The sequence below is a fragment of the Ruditapes philippinarum genome, unplaced genomic scaffold, assembly GCF_026571515.1.
Source record: "Ruditapes philippinarum isolate M1 unplaced genomic scaffold, ASM2657151v2 ctg5061_1_1_1_1, whole genome shotgun sequence".
Taxonomy (NCBI): Eukaryota; Metazoa; Mollusca; class Bivalvia; order Venerida; family Veneridae; genus Ruditapes; species Ruditapes philippinarum.
In genome coordinates, this window is record NW_026854961.1 from 34971 (window position 1) to 61907 (window position 26937).

The 26937-nt window shown below is 32.6% G+C and overlaps 2 protein-coding genes across 3 annotated transcripts in view; one reads left to right on the forward strand and one right to left on the reverse strand.

Moving 5' to 3' along the window:
• Nucleotides 1-16820, forward strand: part of LOC132741646 (uncharacterized) — a 46797-nt gene extending 29977 nt beyond the window's left edge. For both annotated transcript variants that reach the window (XM_060729866.1, XM_060729867.1), the window contains exons 8-15: nucleotides 11962-12199; nucleotides 12432-12542; nucleotides 12960-12987; nucleotides 13211-13260; nucleotides 14292-14319; nucleotides 15633-15697; nucleotides 15946-15973; nucleotides 16691-16820. In XM_060729866.1, coding sequence (XP_060585849.1) covers nucleotides 11962-12199; nucleotides 12432-12542; nucleotides 12960-12987; nucleotides 13211-13260; nucleotides 14292-14319; nucleotides 15633-15697; nucleotides 15946-15973; nucleotides 16691-16805 — 663 coding nt within the window. In that variant the 3' untranslated portion in view covers nucleotides 16806-16820. The remainder of the gene's footprint in view (nucleotides 1-11961; nucleotides 12200-12431; nucleotides 12543-12959; nucleotides 12988-13210; nucleotides 13261-14291; nucleotides 14320-15632; nucleotides 15698-15945; nucleotides 15974-16690) is intronic.
• A 2854-nt stretch (nucleotides 16821-19674) lies between these two features.
• On the reverse strand, nucleotides 19675-26523 carry LOC132741645 (phytanoyl-CoA dioxygenase domain-containing protein 1-like; the record flags this gene model as incomplete). The annotated part of the gene is made up of 6 exons (XM_060729865.1): nucleotides 19675-20343; nucleotides 22014-22140; nucleotides 22603-22731; nucleotides 22977-23102; nucleotides 25833-25854; nucleotides 26443-26523. Coding segments are annotated over 6 exons (531 nt in total), but the record flags the coding sequence as incomplete, so codon positions are not given.
• Nucleotides 26524-26937: the final 414 nt, after the last annotated feature.

Here is a 26937-nt window from a genome sequence, read left to right on the forward strand (position 1 = left end):
ATAAATAAGCTGTAACATGCAAGGCAAAAATATTATTTTCAAAGGTCATGCCAGACCATAATTTTTTTTCTATGATTACAAACAAATAAGTATGTATCCATGTATTCAAGTGTAATTTCAGGGTATTCAATATTATTCAATATTTGTGCATTTATGTATAATATTAATGTAATTGTCACTTTCGTTTTTTCATTGTTTCATTATCATCTTTATTTTTGTATATAGAATTTTAACATTGATATTGCAGTACAAGTGCCTAAAGAAAACGACAAAACTGAAAGGTAACCATTCTGATTTTGGTCATGGTCCTTATTTTTTTGTTATTTTGTTTTACTGAACAGAGGGACATGGTCCCTTGGAATTAATTTTTTTGTTTGGTTAATGTAAAAGGGCCCATAACTTAATCAAGTTCACCTTATAAATAAAGAATAGCCAAGTTTATCTGTACTAATTAGTCATAAAAAAGAAAATAATCATAGAAAACGAATTCAACCACGTACATATAAACATATCGTGACATTATGTTCATTTTTTACTGGCAAATTGAGTTAACTTTTTTATTTTAGTCCTGCTGGGCTCCTCGCTGGTGGTCCAGTGTTACTGGGTCGTGTTTGGGGATTGAGTTTATTGAACGCCGCCCTTCCTTGTGATCTTGTTTTTAATATGTTTTGGTATTCTTTATTGTGATTGACCAATTATTGATAGTGGAAAATGTGTATGAAACAATATAAAAACAGTCGAAATTATAAAGACTGCCCCACACTTTTTAAGAATTGGACGTTTCTGATACATCTTGCATGTTTTTTTATAAAAAAATTCTATTGGTCACATTGAAAATTGATTATTTTTTTATAGTAAAATATAAAATTGAACTCAATCTTGACAAAATATCAGTTTTTATTTTTTTCCTGTTCACTGACCATTTACAATTGGATAGGCAAAATGTCACTTTTACGTTTTAAAGATTAACTGCAGTACAACATTTGTAACACACAAAAATGTCAATCAGTAGGATGATTACTTTAGACTGTACCTTGAAGTCAAAATTTAAATTTTAAATTAATATCCATTGTACAGCATCATTCTCATGTTGCGGACTGGTGAGTCAACTGAGATTTACTTTTCAGGAGTACAGACCAAAGTCCAAAGCGAGCAGAAAGTCATATTTATGAGGACATTGCCCGTAAGAAATTTATTCTTCGTAATATCGCACACTGATTTGATTACATGTTTCTTCCTTATGAAAATGACACGCGAAATATCCAATAGAAGCTTAATCCTTAAGGAAGATATCACGGATTTGTAATATAAATCCGTGAAGATATCAAAAAAGTCAATATACCCTTGTTAAAAGAATTTAAACGTTTTACATTCTACATGTATGTGAGGTAATTGGTCAAACAGTTGGAAAATATACTTAAGTCTTCATATGAAAAGCTTCAGTATTCAGTACTATAATATGTATTTGTCCGCGAAAACAATGAACATGAGTTTGAGATAATTATCAGTTACATTTTAGAAGCGTCCTTTATTAAAACATCATTTTATCATATGCAGAAAACAACGTGAAAAGACCACCTCAAGAAAAAGACGTTGGAAAACGACCACCTCCAGAAAACGACATGAAAAGACCGCATCCAGAAAATGACGTAAAAATACCACCTCTAGAAATCGTCGTCAAAATACCACCTCCAGAAAACGGCTTTAAAGGACCAACACCAGGTAACGACGTTAAAAGAACACCGCCGATCCCGCCAAGATGCGCAGTGAAACAATCAAATGATCGCAAAGCTCCTGCACATGAAACGCACATTTACGAGAACTTGAAAATTTAAGTTTTGTATCACAATAAAAGAGTTCCAGTTTATAACAGAATATTCATTTATGTATTTGAATGATAAACTGAAGTGATGTTTGTTTATTTCATTTAATTTCATATTTTGTCAAGAAAAAATATAGGTCCATGGTTGTGAGAAATGTTAAACTAAAACATTTCATCAGATGTCAAGAAAGGTCAAAACCTGTTCTTTTCGTGTTTTTGTTTCTTTCATTGCTTCCTAGAATCTCCCATTTGCAGACTATGTACAAGACATAAAGGCTATTTCTTAACTGAATAAGGCTTGAGGTCTGGTCGGGACTACCATTTCCTGACATGTACAATACATTTGTTAAGATTTGTTTTTTTTTAAGTAGAGTTTATTATGAATTACTAAGGTATAAAACAACACAGAATGCATTTACTGTTTATTCGTATGAATATAATATGCAAGTTTGGCTGCAGTGTTAAAGTGTTTAAATAGTCTGTTCCGAACAACAACATTCATACAGTAAACAAACAAACTACAAATTATCAGTTTAAACAGGCCAAAAAAATTTATTCTCACCATCTTTTAATCACGCTTTCCAGAATTGTAGTATATGTGTATATACTTAACTTGATCTTTAGCCAAAAGAAATTAGTAGAATAACATAAATGAACTGGGAATGTATTGTACCATTTACGTTTTATCATACCAGTAGCATTATAAAAATGTTGTTTTAATTTAAATATTGTGTGCTGTGTTAGTATATCTATTTATTGTTGCCTCATAGTTTGACATGTTTTGCCAGTCAATAAATATAGTTATAATAGTTCTTGATGGGTCGCATCTAAGATAACCTCTTAGCCAGTAAAATAAAAATGGCCGAGAGGAGATGATATTTGTAAAAATTATATTACATTTATACATTTTATAAGTAAACATCTTACAGTAAAAACATGAACAGTTTGTAATGCATGTGTTTAAACTAATAAGTTAAAAATTCAAAATTGCCAATCTTCATGTGACTTTCAATGTGGACAACATCATCGACCATTAATGATTCAGATTCATTAAGTTGAGTCTATAGATACGTATACATAGATAATCTTCTTCTCGTCTCAACATTTTATCAGAATAAATTTGTGAAAAACTTTGCGTATTTCTTATTTCAAGTTAATTGCAATTTAAATAGTATTCACAGTCTGTTTAAAATATTTAACTGGTTACAAAAGCATGGAACTGCGGGTATCTCAGGTGTTTAAACGCGTGAATGGCATTTCCCCTGTTGCCTGTAACCTGCAATACACAGAAAATGCTTTATATAGGTTATACAAGTTTCTTAGATCTGATTTGTGTAACACATTAATGCAACATTTCTAGTCAACTGCCTGGAAGGTCTGTAAACATTTAGCACCGTTTAGTGTCTAACAGGAACATAATATGCTGTATATTGTGCCTGAAATAATGTATATTGTGTTAAAGACACATGAAGCCATACTTTCTTAAAACTATTTGGCATTTTGTTGAATATTTCTTTCATATCACAAGACATAAGGCTTATATACAGCAGTTTAAATTCTTGCTGCTGTGTTATCCTTTAAGACAATGAGTATCATTATAATGGTCATTGGGATGATTTTTTATTTATCTTTATGTACTTATTTCTCCCTTTTTAATTTTTACTATTGTGAGAATTTCGCTCGGCGGGGATACATTTTATTTATACTCTTTCATTTAAAATGAAATATGTTGCGTTTAGTGCACCATTAATCGGTTTAAAAACACAGTAGTGCTTATGCTTCTAACTGATCTAAGACAGTGCCCCTCTATATTCTTCTGATGTATGTCTGTCTATATGCTGATTTTCGTGACACTTCTTGTTTTTGACCCCGTTGCACTTTCCCTGCATCCTTATCCTTTCATTGTCTTTTTTTATTAATTGTGTTCTTGAAATGTCGATTTTTATTATTTCTTATTTTGATGTATTTATAATGGCGCGCCGTCAGGTCAGTAATATGCCCCTGTACCCTCTTTTGTTTTCGTCCTGTGTCCTGCTGAACTCCTTGCCGGGGGTCCAGTGTTTCTGGGTTCTGTTAGTGGATGCCTTCATCATTAAATGCCTGTCTTCCTTGTTGATCTTTGTTTTCAAATTTTAACTGTTAAGCAATGATTTTGTGCTGTGCTATTCGCTCTGAATGAAATAAATATACACATTTCATACAGGTTATTTGTAAGAATTCATTTCACTGCAAATATATATCTTTCTACACAACACTGCTTTTATGCGTAAAAAGTTATCTTCTTGCAGTGACATCTTAAACCAGGAAGAACGATTCGTTAAATACAATCAATTCGTAAATTATCGCGTAAACAAATTGACATTGCACGTAAATTCATAAATGTTATATTTTGTCGGAGGTATACATGGAATCAGAATGGCGCTAATATTTTTACTTTTAGGCGTTGTGATAAGTCTTCCTAAAGGTAACGTTTCAAGTTGTCTTGCTGTTTTAAATATGGATTGAATAATATGAAAACTGTAGTTTTTATTGTGTTTAAGTGGAATATTTTTAAATAGATGGGTGTGGTGGTTAATAAAATCTTTGTAAGAAATAACTGATACGTTTGTTTAATTATATATTTATATAAGCATATAAGCATTTATCATACCTAACTTAAATATTATTATATCTTAAAAGCATTTGTCAAACTTAGATTAAATGCAATCGTTATCATGTTTTCTATTTCTACGACTTGTATGAATCAAACATTTTAGTACTTTAAAGATAAATGATATACAAACTTTAAAGGATTCACAGTAAATGATATGAAAAAATATATTTTAGATAAAAATGACAACATATTACATATAGCTTGGACACTTTTATTACTTATGACCCAACACAGCAAAGTATTTGAAAAATATTTGCATTTATACATAATATCACTATAAAGTTAATAGTCACTTGATAACATTACGACCGTTTTCGCTGATTGATTGTAAGTCGTTTGTTTCAATTATTCCCAAAAACTATGTTTAAAGAACAATTTTTACGGTGGCACAAAGGTGACATGTGTTTGTTTTTATTTATCTCGTGGCCACGAGATACTATTACGTGGCCACGAGTTTCTAAGTCTTGGCCACGAGATAGCTAAGTCGAGACCACGAGATACTATGTCGTGGCCACGAGTTACTAACTCGTGGCCAGAGATAGCTAAGTCGTGGCCACAAGATAATATGTCGTGGCCACGAGTTACTAAGTCGTGGCCACGAGATAGCTAAGTCGTGGCCACGAGATACTTTGTCATGGCCACGAGATACTATGTTGTGGCCACGAGTTACTAAGTCATGGCCACGAGATAGCTAAGGTGTGACCACGAGATACTATGTCGTGGCCACAAGTTACTCAGTTATGGCCACGTGTTACTCAGTCGTGGGATCGAGATAGCGAAGTCGTGGCCACGACATAGATAACCAATCAGATTACACCATTTATATGATTTTCCTAATTGAAAGTGTAAAAGTGCCATTTATACAACTTATTGACTTGTCAATTATATTACATTTAGCGTCACTGTGACCAAGATTTTTGACCCAATGACCTCGAAATTATTATATGTCATCTACTTATCAGGTAAGATCTTTCTTGGTCATATAAACCATGGCTTATCCCTTCTTAATTATTCATCAGACAAGGATTTTACCTTATAGGCTATCTACTGTCCATGTTCAATGCCCCTTACAAATAAAATAAACCAGGACTTATACCTTCTCATGTTATCGTATAAACAAGGTTAATAGGCCGTAGTACGTACAAACTGACTAATTCGATCACAAAATTGTCCAAACAAAGAGCTAGAGTCAAAATTAATGTCTGATGGGCCTTGGAAGGTGACTTTCTAATATGATCCTAAAAACAGGTTCAAAGTGAATATCTTCAGTATTTTCAAAGATTAATGTTGCATGTAAAAGTTAGTTAAAAGTTTCAAAAATTCATAATAATATATATTGTATTCTGATTGGTTAAAAATCTCGTGGCCACGTCTTAGCCATCTCGTTCCCACATCTTAGTAACTCGTGGCCACGACCTAGTATCTCGTGGCTACGAGTTAGCTATCTCGTGACGACGACTTAGTAACTCGTGGCAACGATATAGTATCTCGTGGCCACGACTTAGCTATCTCGTGGCGACGACATAGTAACTCGTGGCCACGACATAGTATCTCGTGGTCACGACTTAGTAACTCGTGGCAACGACATAGTATCTCGTGGCCACGAGATAAATCAAAATACACACATGTCACATTTGTGCCACCGTTAATTACTACATTAAACTTGTTTAAGTGTAATTCAAGTGCATTAAACTTTAAAACATAGATATGATGATCACAAGCACCTCGAACACTCATTTGTATTAAATCTAACGATTTATCTATTAAAGAAAGATTATATTACTGACGTGTACTGCATTTTAAATATGTGTCATTTTGTTACTGAATGAGTGTTACGCGACTACACATTGTTTGATACTCGGTCTTTATGCTCTTTATACAGACCGTGATTACCTATTCAAAATATTAAGATAATATCTTCCGGGTATACGATTCAGAACAACGATTTATCGTTAAGATTTTTATTGAAAAGAACGAAAGCCGATTATACTGTTAAGTTAAACCCAATATTATTTATTACCTTCACTGTAAAAGAGTTTTATAAATAAATGATACTTTTGGCTGTTTGTTCAAATCCAACTGGGATTAACTTTCTGTCTTTTTCGTTTTCTTTGAACATTATTTGTGTGTCTTTTAGCTCCCATTAAGAAAAGAAAAGTGTTTGTTTAATTCTCATCACACTGTCTGTATAGGTATTATATATCTTAAAATTCAAAATTACAAACCATACATGTTTATGATATCATATATACTCAAGATCTGATAAAATCAAATTACACAATAAAAGTCTTTTATATTGTACATGTTAAGCTACATTACAAACTTTGACATGATTTTTCGTTATTACGAATGTTACTATTCGTTTCTTCCCCTATGAACAAAAAAACAATAGTAAGGATGATGTTACAAATTATGTTGTGATCAACATTTTTTAAAGCCCTTCGAATGTTTACGCTTTAGTTCAGAAAAAGAGACATAAGTTCAAAACTCTATAATAATCTTTCTTGCATATCAGACTGGCGTTTCCGTTAGTTTTACCCATGCCGGAAATGTCATCTGGCATGGGGGGTTCCAGATGAGTCGCGTGCTGTACAATGGCACGATAAAGATGACGTCATTTTACCGTTATGAATAATTTTGTAATTCATACGCTGTTGAATGAAAGTAGTTACGGTTGTAATGATATAAATTTTCATTGAAAATAAAGATGAAGAATTAAAAATATAATGGAATATGGTAGAATATGCAAGAAAAAATATCTGACATATGTTTGCGGTTCGGATCGGAATATCCGTCCCTCGGTCACCCGCCCATGGGCGGTAACTCGGCAAGCCTCGTTACCGCCCAATGGGCGGGTCACCTCGGGACGGATATTCCGATCCGAACCGCAAAATATGACAGATATTATTAATCTTTCAAGTTTGCATTCAGGTTATCTTAAAGACAAACAGCTCGACGAAATATATGCATGTCGGACTGTTTTGGCGAGAAGATTTTTGCTAAATCATTTACTTAGAGTTAAACAACAGGTTTATCGTGAACAAAAATCATCAAAATTAATAAGGATTACAAACCCGAAATAAATATTCTAAATTTAGAATTTATTGAATTTATTGAAGCTCTCTTCGTATAACTTCCCCGTGATTCAGGGGTAACGCACTCGTTTATGGTGTGAGAGGTCTGGGATTCAAACCCCAGTCGAGACAACTATTTTTTTTTTTGTAAGTGTATTTTTTAAGGAAGAAGCCATGATATGCAAGGATAAAGTGTGGCTGTCATAAAAAATAAACATACATGATTTTTGATACAACTCTAGTCATGCAGAATTCCGTTTGTATCAAACTCTAACTGTTATAGTAAAAAAGATAAATACAGTCGCTGCATCTCGGTGCCCTTTAAGATAAATTATAGTATATAAAAATAAACTTATACAGGAAAATACATACAGTACGTTTTAATTGGCAAAGATCAGAAAATACCACCGATTGATTTAATTAACTCAATGCAGTGCACTATGTTATAAATACTCCACTCTTTATTATATTAATGAAAACACATGAGCAAGGTAAGGATTATCTATCTTGATCAAATGATCAACTTTTCTTATATATTGAGCAATTGACAATGAGATATATATGTTATGTACTTCTAATTCGATAATTGTATGTTTAATTTTTACTTAAAGCTGTATATGCATGCTCGGCCTGGTCTGCATGTACTGTAGCATGTGGAGGTGGAACACAAACAAGAACTTGCACAAACTTGGGGATTATCTACATCTTCCAATCAAAGTTGTAACACTTATTGCTTTAACCGAGGGATTTACGTAAATGGAGGATGCCAATGCTCTGCCTGGAGAAGTGGATAGTGTTGTTCAGGTACTGACCTACTATAATAACTTTACATTAGCTTACATAATAATATTATGTATATCTACTTTACTAAATTATTGCGTTTCAGTTAAAAAGAACAAGAGGAGATATATTTTTGGTTGGTTGGTTGGTTGTTGGTTGGTTGGTTTACAAATGATAAGAGAGAAGATTAGATGTTTATAAAGAAAAGCCTGTATGATATAAATATTTTCACACTTTAACATTAAATTGTTTTGGATAAAGGTGTTGTGAAGTGTATCCCTGATATTTTACAACAACATCGACTCACATTATCACACAAGTACGTCTATTTATGCTGTTCCAACTGACAATTGATAAACTCTGCTAAATTTCAATAGACAATAGGCTAAATATACAGTTTCCTTTTCTTCAGTATAGATTACAAATTGTCTGTTTTGTATTTTAAATTTGAGAAGAACGATGAAAAAACATTACAAATGTCAAACAAAATTTACCGTTATAATGGAACATAAACTGTACTTGTCTACTTGAAGCAGTTAGCATACCAAACAATAGATCAGATTGCGTGTTGGAGAAGACAAACTCTTATATTCTACGGATTAGCGGTTTCATCACACAAGGATATATGCACCGGAGTTCATGTCAGACCAGTTAGACATTAATTTACCGGAAATATGTGTCCAGAGAATTCATCGCCGGGGTTCAATGAGTAGAGCACGTGCACTTACACAGACACCTTAAAAACCAGCTATCATTGCTTTCCGCGATTATCGAGACAGTGTGTATATCATGGATAATATCCAAAACTTAAACGGCACGGGATTCGGAATTTATTGAGACAATCCGGAAGAAATATCAGTCAGTCCATGTTAATAATAAACCAGGTTTAACAACAAGAATTAGCCATCAACAATTTGGAGATGCGACACTGAACAAAACTATAAATTATGTGAGGCAGGACAATGGAAGCATTCATATAGATCAGGCATTCTCTAGTGTCAGGGAAGGCGACTCGTAAGTAATCTTGCAACGTAGCTCACAATCCAGCTGTTTACAATACATACATGTACAGACAAATTTTGATAATAATGTCTGAAATTCAAGTACTAAATTTTGATGCAAACATGTATAAATTTATCTTCTACATTTCTTTACTTTTAATTGTTCTAAAAAGATATACTGTCACCTATTTAAACGTCTGATATCGGCTTGTACACTTATTCATTAGCACTTACTTTATTATCCCCATTATCAATGCTTCCGAGGGATGACTTTGTCTCCAGATTTTTGTACTGCACAACAGCAGGTGTCAAGTGCTTTGTGGCAGCAGTTAAAGGAGCACGCCCCCAGATTTATGCTAATTTTCATGAAAATTTTGAAAATGTGTTTAAAAGTATTATTTAGTGAAATAACCAAAAGGAAGCAATTTACACATTATCAATGGCACTTATCACCCACGTAAATTACGAAAAAGAGGAAACAATCTGCAAAAATAGCCCTTACCGCGTTAGTAACGCAGTAGAAATATAGTTACAAATACTAAATAATCAGCCATTAATGGCACATAACATGTAAATTATTACTTAAATCTTGAATATTTTTACTTTTCCTAAAATTTTCTCAGGTTTGATTATATTGAAATAGTTTCGCTTATCTGGAAGCATGTAGCTTTAAAAGTTGCCCCGAACTTTACTTCAGTGTTGTTATATTTTTCTGGTCCATCTGGATCATTAATGCACTGTTAAGTGCTGAGTATTGATTTATTTTAATATAAAGTCCTGCGTGTGATTATCACGGCACTACCCATAACAGTGTCTTTATAACGCCGCTGCATAATAATCACACGCGTGGTTTCGCGTAATTATTACACGTTCTTAACCAGAACAGAACCACTTTATGAATTATTATATCTATTGAATTCATGTAAAATTGAAATTGTCATATTTGTGTTAACGTTGCTTGAATTATCATATACCGCTCAAGCCGGTGCTAGGGGACGTGTGGGATGTTGCATTTATTCATTATCCCTCATATTCATACTCAATAAAAACGAGTCTGCAATTTTCATGTAATTTTGCTGTGATTAATGTTTTCGTGGGATCACATTGTTTCCAGATTTTTGATAAGGCTGTTCGTTTAATTTTGTAGACTTTGTATTGAGTTTGAGGCTTTCGGAGGAGGGTATTTAGAGAGTGTAAATCTCATAACCCTAAAGGTGAATCCGTATGTCCAGTACCAAAAAGTCAGTATTAAACGCACTTTATGTTACACGTTCGATCAGACCCCCTAGACATTGTAGAGATACTGGATCTTGCAATACAGAACCTTTACATATCCTTCATCCTGTAACATGGTCTCCGATTAACCGGGTGTCAATTGCTGGATGGATTGATCCAATTCCTTTAAATGGATCAGCAAAGTATGCCTCCACAATACAGGATTATACAATAAGTGTTCATGAGGTAATTTCGAAGAAAGGACGGTTGCAACTTGACTATTCTACAATGTATATGAAAGTAATGAACGCTTCGAACACAGATACTTCTTTGTATCTTAAACCTTATAAACCAACATTGTATGAAGTGAAACAATAGGTTAAAGATCTTGCAGGCAACGTACAAGAAGCAAGAAGGTTCATGCTATATGATGATACTTCATTTATTGAAACAAGAGACGACAAACCAATCATTGTTGAATCAGCATCTTATCTTACAAACTATACATGGCAAACACGTGATGCATTTGTCTGACTTGGAAGGATCATTTCATTAACAGATTCTATACAAATGATTATTTACTCGACCCTATACAGCTAGAGCAAAACAGATTATTTACGGGTGTGTATGAGCACAATTTCGGATTATTATCGGTTCATGGTACTTTAAATGTGAACGGTATAATCAAGTTTTTAGTGACAGTGTTTATTAATGGAAAACAAACTGAAGAAACTGAAGCTACAAATATACAAGAGCAGTCGTTTTGTAAAAATATCAGCTATAATGATGGCGATACTTTCACAATCATGGTACAAGCTGTTGATATTGCTGGTAATACTAAAGAAGGAAACGCAACCGTCTCTGTAGATCAATCTAAACCGGAACTTGAACTAATGAATATACCTAACGATTCTGGCATATTTGAAGCGATAGAAGTGCCTTCGTCTTTGCATTATATCAAATTCAAAGCATTAGATCGTCATAGTGGAATTCACAGTATTGTTTGGGTATTTGGAATAACAAATTCTAGCTTAAACATAGCAACAGGTGATACAAATGTTCATACCGATAATAACTTACAGGTAGGGTGTTTGTTTTTTTCTTCTTTTTTGATGTACGTCTCATCTTTGCCATTTTATTCCTATTTATTTCATTTCTTGTTTTTAATTTAATGTGGTATTTCGATTTTTATACATTTGATGTGTAAAATAACATAATATAATAAGTTATGTTACATATAAAAGATGATATTTGTTCTACTGATAATTAGACTAGAGTTTAAATACAAGAATGTCATATTGAAATTATACATTTCCTTCAACACAAGTTCTGGTTGATATTCTACATACCTACTTTTACTCCCACCTACAATGACCTAATTCATACTGATATATACAGTGTTTTATTTTAATGCAGTCTTGCCATAATGGTACGTCAACGTGCGACTGTTTCGATGGTAAACAATGTGAATCATTTAGCTACACCATACCAGTAAATGCATTAAATTTGTGTGACAAAAAAGTGAAAGATAATTCAAATAAAAACTTCTACATTTCAATCACCGCTACAAACTTCGCATTGTTGGAAAAGACTCGGTACATTGATGTTTCCATTGATTTTACCAGTCTAGATGAGTTATGCAAAACAACAAATTGTAAGTAGATTAACCTCTTTTCTTTCAAATAATCCATGACTATCAAAATTTTAGTTACATTTTAACTGTGGATTTTCCGTATTTCCAAATGATATTCAGATATAAAAACCTTATAGAGAAATGGCCCATATATCGAAGAAGAACTACCATAATTTCTTTGATGAAACATTTTATATCAGCATCTTAGTTTATATCATATGTTCCTATTTTATAAATATGTTGTATTTTACAGATGTGCCCATCTATGTTGGTGTATCAAGTGGCATTTCAATAATTATACTGGCCAGTATTATGGCTTTTGTCATTCTAGTGGTACGACGTAAAAGGCGAAAGAATAAACAAGGTATTGAAATGTTCTGATTGCATATAAAATGTAGTAGTTATATTCAGCTCTTAAATTATCAAAAAGGCAATTTCTTGTAATGCATCCGGTTTTTATAACAGATAAAGACTATAGTATTTAAATTTTATTTAGATGTGCATGCATAGTATTCAATTTAAGAAAAGTCATTATTAAAAACGATGAGCAAAGAATATCCAAAAGCGAGCTATCATATGTTTCATGATTTTCACCCAACTTACATTAAAGTGGCTGTCAATCACAGCGGTCCTTGCATGGAAATACTAACATTCACGAAATAACTGTACTTAAAAGGAAAATCATTTTGCATTGGTTGCCTGAAACAAAAATATAATTTTATATTCAACATAAGTTTTATAATCATTAAATAGTCATTCATTGATACAATTTTAACTTCAGGATCGGCCGAAAATAACGGATACATTTTGTAAGTAGAGTTTAATCGTAATTTTTATATCATTTTTATGCTTATGAAATAGACCAAAAAAGAAAATCATTTAAATAAGACGCCTCCAAAGCAAAAAACCTACAATTAAAGGCAGATGCATTATAATTAATGTTTAAAGTAAAAAAATGTAAAAACATTGGTGTTTCTCCCCTGGTGTACATATCATGATGATTAATGCTATTTTATATTTATACGTCTGCAGGGAATCCAAGAAAGTTCCAAAGAAAAAATCCAAAATTAAAACAACACAAGGTATGTGGCATGTTGTTTCAATAATAAAAACCTTTCTTCTTCATTTAAAACAGGGTCTTTGTAGTGATACCAAACGGTTTATTATTTTGTTTTATTATGTTTGCTTCCAAAGAAACCTTTGTGAATCAATTTTTATTTGTTATTGATTCACAATAGAATAATTGTATCAAATGTTGTGATAAAAAGTCACCTAAAACTTTATATTGTTGGTGCTTATTTGTTAATTATTATTCTTGGAAATATTAGATCATTTATCCTATTTCATAAACAGACACATTTAAAATCGTTTATCATTGTATTCAATGAGTTTTAAAAGTTTGAAAAGATCTACGAATATATTCAGACCTTGACTTGCTTTTTGAATTTCAACAATAATGTCGATATCTAAAACTTTCTTTGTTTTAATATTGGTCTACAGATATAATATGTTACATGTTCTCTTATTGTGCTGCAGACAGATTGTGATATAAGGAAGTTAAAGTTTATTGATGATTGCAAATATGTAATGATAGTGATATCGCAGTGATATTGGGTGGAAGATATGTGGGATATTTGGGTTGAAGATATACATATATAGTGATATTGGCGGGCAGACGTGGAGAGATATTTAGTGCAGACATGTTGTAATAATGCAGTAAATTGTGCAGATGTATGTTATATTGGGAAACAGATGTTTGTAATATTGAGTAACAGATAAAAAGTGTTGCAGATATGTAGCTATATAAGGGAGCAGATATAGCAGTGATATTAGGCTATGTGACTATGTCATTCTGAAAATACATTTTTATGTACACTCCATGGAATAAAATTGCTTCTTCCATACGAGCATACGAAAATCTTCTATATATCCTCTCTGTATAGTTTTATGTTCAAGAACGGCTTGTATGCAGGGGCATTCAGTTAGTTGGTAATTGCTCATATTCGATAAAAATTGAAAGAAAAGTATGCAATATGTTTATAATAACGGTATGACATTAATTGGAGCTTAAACGAAATGAGATACACCTAACAATTTACGATTTTATTTCCAGAAACAAAGGTCACGAAGCAAGCAGATCTGTAAGTTTTTATCATACTTTTCGAATACTAGTAATGTTAATGAATGATATTTCAGAATACCTTTGAATGATGTTAGACTCATAATGTACGAAGGTGGGTCAATATATAAAAATATATATATTAAGTATATTCCACTTATTCAGCTTGTGATTCTTATGTTTGTGTAAACTATGCTATATGTTTCAAATAGTCTACTTTCAAATGAAACAAAAATCATGTGTGTAGTCAAACAATTAAGAATTAAATAAAAACCAAATTTTATATTGAAAATATTACAAATTGCTACACTGCCTCCTTGTAAATGTAAAATCAACATGTTTTGACTTCGCACAAAGTAAACATGTTGTGTTTTAAACTCTACACACTATAAGAGGCCACAATAATTATAAACATAAAGTGTCGTAAAAATCTGGCATTTTTCAAAGAAAGGACCAACTTAACTTGTCCTGTAATAGGGCATGCATCTTCCAATACATAGTTTTACATTGTTTAATTCCAACTGGACATATTCAGTAAGACTGCCGTAGATTTCAATAAATTTCTTCAAAAAAAATATTTTACTGAAAGATGAGCATAGTTAATCGTTTAAAGTCCTTTAAACAAGTAGCTACATATAAAGTATGGCAGGTATATGCTTAGTTAGAATTGCTGAAATACGGGCTTTCATAAACGCTCATGCAAAACTATCTAAATCTGCTATAAATATTTAGAATGATATTTGGACCATTTATGGAAATAATGAAGTAAATTATGAAACTGTTTATTGGTGGATGCATCAATTCAAAAATTGGTGTGTAAGCCTGGGAGAAAACGCTCCATATATACTGACAAAAACATTCATACAGTCAAGGGTATCATTAACAAAGATGCCAGACTTTCTCTTGCCTAGATAATCCTTTTCGTAGACATATCAAAAGAGTCAACCAATACGATTCGCAAAAATCCCTTGAAAGTCAGGCAAATTATTGAAAGGTATACCTAAGGACAACAATGCTGAAGAATTTAAAATTTGATTTAATGTTTGAAACTTTGTATTCAGTATTCCTGTAGAAGATTTTTACGAAGGGTTAGAAAAGAAAAATGTAAGATATTTCATATTCTATTAAATTTATTGACCATATTGCATTCCGTATCGATCCACTCTCGTACGTACATTATACTTTTCTATTTTAATGTAAAATGAAACATTTGGCAAATTCCACACGAATTCAAAATTATGCATCACTTATTGTCATTAAACTGTTTGTTGCTATAGGTGTATTTGGTAGGGGCCCCGATTGTTTTAATGTATTTGCATTTTTAACTCATTGTAGAGAGAATTATCAAAACCTTGATCACAACGATGTATGTGCTGACGAATCATATGACAATATAGCCAGTAAGTTATTTATCTGAAAAATGTTTTCAGCTTTTTTGTTATTGAAATTATTTAAACAATAATAAGCCATATTACTGTTTCTATGTTTATGATGTAAAAACAATTTCTTCTTTTTATTTACACTTTTATAACTCAAAAAGTAAATGATAAGTTTACATGACGTACAATGTAAACAGACATTTCACGTTTTAATTTTTTATTATATCCAGATATGAACTTAATCTAATATTGCCATATTGATATTTAAGCGCACCCAGAGGACGCAAAAACTAGAAGGTAATCATTCTTAGTGTTACCTATTATAACATGTTAACTGTTGTTCTAAAAAGTCATGGTCACGGCACCTAAAGCATATGAGTATCAATATCTATTGTTTGTTATGTCATAATCTGCTAGCTGTAATGAGTATTCATCCTTTGCAAAAAACCACAGTATTCAATTGCAGTTATAATTTACGTGAATAGATAGTAATGAATAGATAGTGTCACATGGTTTTCAGTAGTACTTGCCGTATATACAAATTAAGATTGGTAACATTTATTAAGAGTGACTTAAATGCACCATTTGCATTAACAACAGCATCGCAAAGGCGGGACAATATACACCCGTGTGCAAATCTGTTTGAGGAATCAATAGTTATATTTCAATTATGGATTATGAAAGAAAACTGTTTTTAATCTGAATTCTTCTAATGATAATAAAAATCTGGAAGAAGAGTGATCCTCGAAAGCATAAGTCACAACTAAATTGCGCTCGGTTTGATTGTGTCTGGACATGAGGAATAATGAAGAAGTGCAATATACCTCATATATTAAAAAGATACAGAGCGGACACGCTATTAAACAGAAGGACGAACACCATAGTTATAAACGATGTCTTCGTTCAAAATTGCAATACCATACCTTGTAGTCATAATGAAATTGTAAGATCATTACATCATGACAAATCGTTTGCTAAGAATTCACCCTTACAGTTGATATTTTGTATTGTTAGGAACACAGACCAAAAACCACAGCGAACAGAAAATAATGTTTATGAGGACATTGCCCGTAAGGAATTAATAATTTTATATATGTTTCCGTTACCATCAATATTCATTATTGCATAGAATTAATTATCCCAGTCGAGTCTATCGTATGTAAATAGCCAAACAGTGTCAAGTAACTTAACAATTACTAAAATTGTCAAATTTTTATCTTTATATAAATAAGATTGCTAAGAAATTTACAAGAACTTAAATGGTATATTTTTGTAATGTACTATCGTAAGATAGTATTCGAATTTGGATAAGAAATGATATTGGGGTGCATATATATATATATATATATATATATATATATATATATATATATATATATATATATATATATATATATATATGATAAGATAGCTAGTTAGTTGTTTAAAAAAACATATTTAGCATTACCTGTAATAATATTTAAGTCATAAATAAGCTGTAACATGCAAGGCTTGCTATCATTTTCAAAGGTCATGCCAGACCATGAAATCTTTTCTATGATTACAAACAAATAAGTATGTATCCATGTATACAAGTGTTATTTCAGGTATTCAATATTTTTAAATATTTGAACTGTAAGTACATTTATGTAATGATAAATTTATGTACAATATTAATGTACTTGTCACTTTCGTTTTTTCAATATTCATTATCATCATTATTTTTGTATATATGATTTTAACATTGATAATTCAGCACAAGTGGCTAAAGAAAACGACAAAACTGAAAGGTAACCATTCTGATTTTTGACCTGGGGCTATTGTTTTTTGGGTTTTTTTTTGTTACTTTGTTTTCCTGAACAGAGGAGTTAATATTTTGTTTGGTTAATGATAAAGTGGCCCATAACTTAATTAAGTTCACCATATTAATAAAGAATAGCCAAGTATATTTGTACTAACAAGTCATAAAAAAGAAAATAATCATAGAAAACGAATTCAACCACGTACATATAAACATATAGTGACATTATGTTCATTTTTTTACTGGCAAGTAGAGTTAACTTTTTTCTTTGGGTCCTGCTGGGCTTCTTGCCGGTGGTCCAGTGTTACTGGGTCGTGTTTGGGGGTTGCGTTAATTGAACGCCGCCCTTCCTTGTTGATCTTGTTTTTTCATATATTTTGGTATTTTTTATGGCGATTGACCAATTATTGATAATTGAAAATGTGTATGATACAATATAAAAACAGTCGAAATTATATATAAAAAAGACTGCCCCACTCTTTTTAAGAATTGAACGTTACTGATACATCCTGCATGATTTTTATAAAACATTCTATTGGTAACGTTGATTATTGAATAGTTTTTCATAGTAAAATATAAAATTGAACTCAATTTTGGCAAAATATCGATTTTTATTTTTTACCTGTTCACTGACCATTTACACCTGGATAGGCAAAATGTCACTTTAACGTTTTAAAGATTAACTGCAGTACAACATTTGTAACAAAAATGTCAATCAGTAGGATGATTACTTTAGACTGTACCTTGAAGTCAAAATAAAATTTTGTATTAATATCCATTGTACAGCATCATTCTAATGTTGCGGACTGGTGAGTCAACTGACAATTTACTTTTCAGGAGTACAGACCAAAGTCTAAAGCGAGCAGAAAGTAATATTTATGAGGATATTGCCCGTAAGAAATTTATTCTTCGTAATATCACAAACTGATATGATTACATGTACATGTTTCTTCCTTATGAAACAGACGCGCGAAATATCCAATAGAAGCTTAATCCTGAAGGAAGATATCACGGACTTGTTATATAAATCCGTGAGGATATCAAAAACGTCAATATACCCTTGTTAAAAGAATTTAGACGTTTTACATTCAATATGAGGTAACTGGTCAAACAGTTGGAAAGTATACTTAAGTCATCATATGACAAGTTTCAGTATTCAGTACTATAATATGTATTCGTCCGCGAAAACAATGAACATGAGTTTGAGATAATTATCAGTTACATTTTAGAAGCCTCCTTTATTAAAACATCGTTTTATCATATGCAGAAAATAACGTGAAAAGACCATCTCAAGAAAGAGACGTTGGAAAACGACCACCTCCAGAAACCGACATGAAAAGACCACATCGAGAAAATGACGTAAAAATACCACCTCTAGAAATCGTCGTCAAAATACCACCTCCAGAAAACGTCTTTAAAGGACCAACACCAGGTAACGACGTTAAAAGAACACCACCGATCCCGCCAAGATGCGCAGTGAAACAATCAAATGATCGCGAAGCTCCTGTACATGAAACTCACATTTACGAGAACTTGAAAATTTAAGTTTTATATCACAATGAAAGAATTACAGTTTCTAACAGAATACCCATTCATGTACTTGAATAATACACTGAAGTGACGTTTGTTTATTTCTTTTTTGTCGAAAAATAGGTCGAATGTTTTGTCAATGATATAATTTCGTCATATGTCAAGAGAGGTCAAAACCGTTATTTTCATTTTTGTTTCTTTCATTGCTTCCTTGAATCTACCATTTGCATGCTTTGTGCAAGACATAAAGACTTTTTTTCTTATTTGAATAAGGCTTCTGGTCTGGTCGGGACTACCATTCCTGACCTGTACAATAAATTTGTTAAGTACCAATGTGCTCGTTTATTGTTAATTTCCAAGGTTTAAAATAACACAGAAAGCTTTTTATCAGTAAAGTAACTGTTTATTCGTATGAATATAATATGCAAGTTTGGCTGCTTAATAAACTGTTTAAATAGTCTGTTTTGAAATAACAACATTCATACAGTGAACAAACAAGCTACAAATTATCAATTCAAACAGGCCAAAAAAATCCTATTTTGACCATCTTTAAATCACGCTTTCCAGAATTGTAGTATGTGTATATACTTAACTTGATCTTTAGCCCAAAAAAATTAGTAGTATTACATAAACGTTGTACAACTAAGGTTTTATCATAGCATAATAAAAAAAGTTTGTTTACTTTAAATATTGTGCACTGTGTTAGAATATTGCTTTATTGTTGCTTCATAGTTTGACATGTTTTGTCAGTCAATGTATATAGTTATATTATAATAGTTCTTGATGGCTCGCATCTAAGATAACTTCTGAGCCAGAAAAATAAAGATGGCCCAGAGCAGATGATATTTGATAAAATTCTATTTCATTTTAAGACATATAGTAAGTTGAATAAAGTACACATCTGAAAGTAGAAGACATGAACAGTTTGTGAAGCATGTGTTAAATTAAGAAATTGAAAATTTAACTGCCAAACTTCATGTGACTTTAAATGTGGACAACATCATCGACCATTAAAAGATTCATTTAGTTGAGCCTATAAATATAAGTAGATTTAATCATTTTCTTCTCGTGTTTAAAACAAGCATTTTATGATACATTAGAGTGTTTACGTACACATATAATAAAACCCCATAAAATGCTCAACCTAAATTACAGGCAGAATAAAAATATTGTCAATGTCTCAACATTTTATCAGAATAAATCTGTTAAAAACTTCGTGTATTTCTTATTTCAAGTAAATTGCAATTTAAATATTATTCACAGTCTGTTTAAAATATTTTACTGGTTAAAAAAGCATGGAACTTCAGTATATCAGGTATATAAACGTGGGAACGGCATCTCCTCTGTTGGCTGTAACCTTCAATATACAAAAAATAATGTTAGTACATAATATATTAATCATTTTATCTACATTGTGGAACAAATTAATGCTACATTCCTAATACACCACTTCATGGAAGTAACCAGTATTGGTATGATGAAAAATATGGTCGTGAACCAAGTAATAATTAGATCAAACCTATTATTCCTTGAGAGGCAGAAAAAAACTCATCCAGTTGTTTTCTAAGTAAGTATCTTTCCCTTTGCCCCTAGTTTTTATTTAACCCCCCCCCCTTCCCCGGGTCTCCTGTCCCCTTCCCCTGTGCCCTTTGACTTTATGGGCCTATTAATCAATCATTTATTTGTTTTCTTTGAGTTCCTTATCAGTTACTAATTATTTCTTCTTATGTATGTTTTTAGTGATTAACCTGCCCATGCTCTTCCTTGTGCCCTGTCCTGTTTTTGTTTGGGGTCCTCCTGGGCTCCTTGCCACTGGCTCTTGTCGCTAGATCGTGTGGGGCTGCGTTGATTGAACGCCGCCTTACCTTGTTGATCTTGTTTATCATATTTTGTTAAATAACCAATTATTTTATAACGATAACAATTAACCCATTACGCGATATACATGCTTTTTAACGCCTTTTTTACCCACCCCCCTTTTCAGAGTCTCAAATGGTGAAAAAATGCCTTATTTAGGCCCCCAACACTTGTTTTTGTTTGAGAAATGTTGTTTAAAAAAGTGACCACTTTTTCGGCGCAGCCCCACAAGCAAAAGTTTCATCAGGGGGTTGCCAGAAGGGGGATGTGCCGCCTTCTGTTTAGGGTGTTTGAAGGGGGGCGGCAGTCCCCCTCATCGTCAAGAACATTTTTGACTTTGGAGGCTAAAAATGGCCCCAGGTCGATCATAAGGTAACATGTAACCAATGCTGAAAAGCCTTTGACTCTATCTCAATCCATTGAGAAGTTGCAGCACTTTGAAATCAATTTTGATGGAAAAAATCAACGCAAAATAGTGATTTTTGGCAATTTTGAGATGTCCCCTCGTTGCCATGGTAACATGAAATTTAAGCCTGAGCATGTTGTTGCAAAGGCAATGGTCCAGTTAACACTTGTGCCAAGTTTGATTAGTATTGAAACAGTTTGGTTTTTTTTAGCAATTCAAACTTGTACCAGGAGACTTTACAATGAAAACATCCATTTTTCACAAAATGCTCATAAAGTAATGGGTTAAATATTCAAATTAAATTCATCATGCAAAATATTCACAATTAGATATATTGTGAATTGGGGCACAGGCATTCCTGCAGCGTGCCAAACCTAGAATGGATGGTGATATGTCTATTGACCCGTGCTTAATTTTAGAAGTTAAAGAGTCAAAAGAGCCCGTATTTATAGTAATAGGGTAATTGTGTATTTGATAAGTAAATATTTGGCATAAAACATAAAGTAACATATGGATTGTCAATATTAACAATTATTTTAAAGAATAGATGACATTCATTTTGTTTTCTTTAATTTTATTAATGAATATATTGATTAAAAGGCATGAAGCATTGAAAATTGACCAAAAAAAATCAAAAAAATCCTGACACCAATTGTTTATCATTACATTCATTTAAGCTAAACATTTGAGACACATTTGTCATTTAGCCTGCTTAATTATCAATGACTCGAGCACAAAAGATAACAAACAAAAGCAATATTTACCAATTATCTTTACTATATTCAGTCCCTTGTTGATCATACATATGAAAGGTGTAGATATGACGCGAGTTCTGTGACAGGTTCTTCTCACTCTTATGTACAACTTCACCATGTATCAAAACTAGTGTACCTAAAGTCAATTAAGTAGCCCAAGTTACTTTAAAACAACATGTCATAACCCAAATTCAACAAAACAAACCAGAACTTTTACCATATAAAAAAATCTGGAAAAAGGGTTATCCCTCGAAAGCATTAATCACAACAAAATAACATGAAAATTGCAGACAACATTAAATTAACCTAATGAAATATGTACATTACTTAAATGGTTTTGTCATTTTGTTAACTAATCAAGGTCCCATAAGGCTGATTTTCAACAATCAAATCAACTTTTTTTAAGGTAAAATGGTGACACTGAATGTGATATGCAGGTAAATTGAATGTAATAGATTACTATGACCACCAATCTTCTGTAAGATAGCTCGACTTATTTTGCAAATAAAAATCCAGTATCTCTTAATGTATTCCAATCAAAAATCGTGTAATGAAAGTCAACTGACAAAGACAATCAAAATAAGTAAATTATGTATACCCTTTTTAACAGGACCAGCAATGAATTTTTCTGGATCGCATTTTTGCGATTCACCAGTGAATATAGTTTGTGATGCACCTTCAGTTTTATCAGGATTTCTCACCATTCTCCACTCACCAAGGATACCATCTGCAGCGAAGCAAATGGTATACAACTTATAACAATAACAAACTTAGTAATGTTTACACACTTAACTATCACACTTTATGTTCACAAAATTATCTATCATAATTTATGTACACAAAATCATCTATTACACTTTATGTTCACAAAATCATCTGTTACACTTCATTTAATGAATTGTTATGTCCAGATTTAAAGATAGACAAGTCCATTTAAGGATTTTAAGCAAGGTAAGGATTAAAGTAACTTACGTTTATGAGAGCCTGGAATAAACCAGAGACAACCATTCTCAAGTGTGGCGTCTTCTAAAGCTAACCATAAACCTACAAGCTTTTGTGGTTTGGTATATAAGAATGTCGAGTCTTGGTGTGGAATTACTGAAACAAGACAAGATACACTCATGTAACACAAATACCCCAACCTCATGAAGTTTCTAACCAACAGTTGGCTCAATAAGTAGAGCGTTAGACTGTAAATCAGGCAATCAAGGGTCGATTCCTGCATGCATGTCACTTTCGTTGTGATTGATCATGGAGTCCTTTCTACTGTCATTTGCACTGTACCTTGGCTCTGGTATGTACAAAAGGTATCAGTTCCTAGCTAAAGTAAAAGGAACTAGTACTGAGAAACTGCTTGACAGCCTGCCCAGAATGGTGTGGTGGCTGAACTGTATTCTGGTACATTCAATATGGCTTACTGCCATAATCCGGAGTGTAAACTACCAACAACAAGTTTCATAGTAAAAAAAACATAGTAATATGACATAAATTTTGACAATCTTGCCTTAAAACTTGAGGTCATATAGGAGATCAAGGTCATATTATGATATGTAAAGTACAACTTTCTTTACACCTAATAATGAAGGCTTATGCTTATTCAGTGAATATGTCAAGGCAACAATAAGACTTCAGATCTACCCACTGGTAAACAAGGGTGCCATAGTCACAAAATACGCCCGTTTACGAAAGCTTTAGATGGAGATGGGGGCATTATGGATAAGTGTTATCTAGCAAGCAAGTTTTTATTCTTGGCACTGTGTTGTTAAATGAACCTTAAAACAAATCAGTAGGGAAGATATGCACAGGATGTGTGACCTTGGTCGCAGGGACCTGAATTTTATGCACGGCACTCAGCCTCACAAAGATGAACATTTGTGCCAAATTATATTGAAATCCCTCTATGCATGTAGAAGTTTTGCTCCAGACAAGCGTTTTTCTATGAGCTCCAACTGTGACCGTCACCTTTGACCTAGAGACTTGGTTCATGTGCAGGGCACTATGTCTCATGGTGGTGAACAATTCTATAAAGTAACATTAAAATTCCTCCATGCATGTAGAAAATATGCTCCGGACAACATCTGGATATTTAATTATCTCCAGTGACCTTGACCTTGCAAATATTAACCTAAATTAAATGTGTCACACCTGTAGTCATGATAGTTACCATTTGTGCTACAATCCATCAATAAATGATGACTAAATGGTCCCTATACACATCTTCAAATTTTTATCTGAACTTTGACCTCTATGTGTATCCTTGACTTTGGTCGCAGGGATCTGAATTTTGCGTGCGACACTCAGCCTCACAATGGTGAACATTTGTGCCAAGTTATATTGAAATCCCCTTATGAATGTAGAAGTTTTGCTCCGGACAAGCGTTTTTCAATGAGCTCTAAGTGTGACCTTGACCTTTGACCTGGAGACCTGGATCATGCATGGAGCAATACATATCATGGTGGTGAACATTTCCATAAAGTATTATAAAAATTCTTCCATACATGTAGGAGATATGCTCCAGACAAAATCTGGATATTTCACCATCTTTAGTGACCTTGACTTTGCATATATTGACCTAAAGTACATGTGTCACAGCCGTTGTCATGATAATGACCATTTGTGTTACAATCCCTCAATAAATGATGATTAAATCGTCCCTATACACATCTTCATATTTTTATCTAAACTTTGACCTCTATGTGTGACCTTGACCTTGGCTGCAGGGACCTGAATTTTGTGCGCGACACTCAGCCTCACAATGGTGAACATTTGTGCCAAGTTATATTGAAATCCCTCTATGCATGTGGGAGTTTTGCTCCGGACAAGCATTTTCAATGAGCTCTAAGTGTGACCTTGACCTTTGACCTGGAGACCTAGTTCATGTGCCTGACATGGCTTCTCATAATGGTGAACATTTCTATGAAACTTCATTAAAATCCCTCCATGCGTGTAGGAGATATGCTCCGGAAAAAATCTGGATATTTCATCATCTTTAGTGACCTTGACCTTGTATATATTGACCTAAATTATATGTATCACAGCCATAGTCTTGATAATGACCATTTGTGTTACAATCCCTCAATAAATGATGACTAAATGGTCCATATACACATCTTCATATTTTTATCTGAACTTTGACCTCTATGTGTGACCTTGACCTTGGCCGCAAGGACCTGAATCTTGCGCGCGACACTCCACCTCACAATGGTGAACATTTGTGCCAAGTAATATTGAAATCCCTCTATACATGTGGAAGTTTTGCTCCGGACAAGCATTTTTCAATGAGCTCTAAGTGTGACCTTGACCTTTGACCTAGAGACCTGGTTCATGTGCGCGACACTGCTCCTCATAGTGGTGAACATTTCTATGAAGTTTCATTAAAATCTCTCCATACATGTAGGAGATATGCTCCGGACAAAATTGGACGCCGCCCGCCTGCCTGCCCGACCGCCCGCCCGCCAGGGGCGTTCCCATAATACGTCCCGTTTTTCAAACGGGCGTATAAAAAGATATTACAATATATATACAAAATGTTATGCATGATAATTTACCAATTTGATATGTAACTAGACAAGGCAAAGTAACGAAATATAAAGTACATATGAAGATGACTGTGACCACATCAAATATGATGCAAACAAGTTTTGATTATAATTTTTATAAAATATAAATAATGTATAGAAATATATGACAAACAAAAACTAGAAAAAGAACTGAAGACATAATGTTTTCAGACCACAAAAATATGTACTGAAATAATACTTTTTGTCTAGGACAAGATAACTCATTCATATAAGTCTTGATTGATAAAAACACATGTTATTTGTTTACCTTCCCCACCAATTCCTGGTTGCTGAAATGAGACAAGAAAAAAACCTGTATTATTTGTTTTATGAAAGCTAAACTAAAAATCATCATGCAGCAAAATGATTCAAATTTATTTTTTCAAAATTTAAATTATTTTTTCAATAGAAATATGTTTGAATTAAAGGTATTACAAGCATCTCAGTTACATTTCAGTTACATGAATGCTGTGTTGGCATAAAATGGCAGACTTGACTCTATTCTTGTGGCATAAGTGTGATATTATCATATCAAGTTTTTTCACTTGAAGGGTAAACACATAGCTAGCAAAGATATACTGGTATCTCTCCATTTTAGAGCAAGATTCTGATTATTTTCATCAAGTAAATGAAAATAATTCTTCATTAATAACCTAATCCAACAAAAGAAAACAGCATAGCTAATAAACTGTGTCTGAAAAGATTCTAGGCAAAAAAAGGCTTGAGATTTCCATGTTATAAACTCACACACCTGAGTGGAACACAAGTTACCATAGATATCATAAATTTTGAAATTATGTTTGAGGTTTGAATATTCTCCAGATAAAATGACAAATAACATTGGGAGGAAATAATTCCAGGAAAGTTAGGACACAAACCTTGAATATGTACATACTCTGACAGACTACAGGATCCTGACAGACTACAGGATCCTCCAGGCCAAGACTCTTTGCTACACCCTGAAATAATCAAATATTTAATATGTTTTATTTCTTGGTAATACAATATAATACACTGGTACAAAACAAAATAACATTTCCTCTAACAATAAACTACTATTTCCGTCCTACTTTTTTGTAAAACATTAAGTCATTCCATTCAATAAAATAATTTAAATACCAAATGCTCAAATAAATACAATATAAATATAAGATGCACGCCAAATTTCTAAATAAATTCTGTAACATATTGCAACCAATGCCCATAAAAAAATTTATAACAATTAATATACGTTATGCCCATTTAAATTTGATAATTCAAATAGCATGCCCAATGCCTATCTAAAGTAAATAGCAAAATATACTCTTAATGCCCACTGAAATAACATAACACAGACAAAAAATTTAAAAATGCCAAAATAAATTCAATAATGA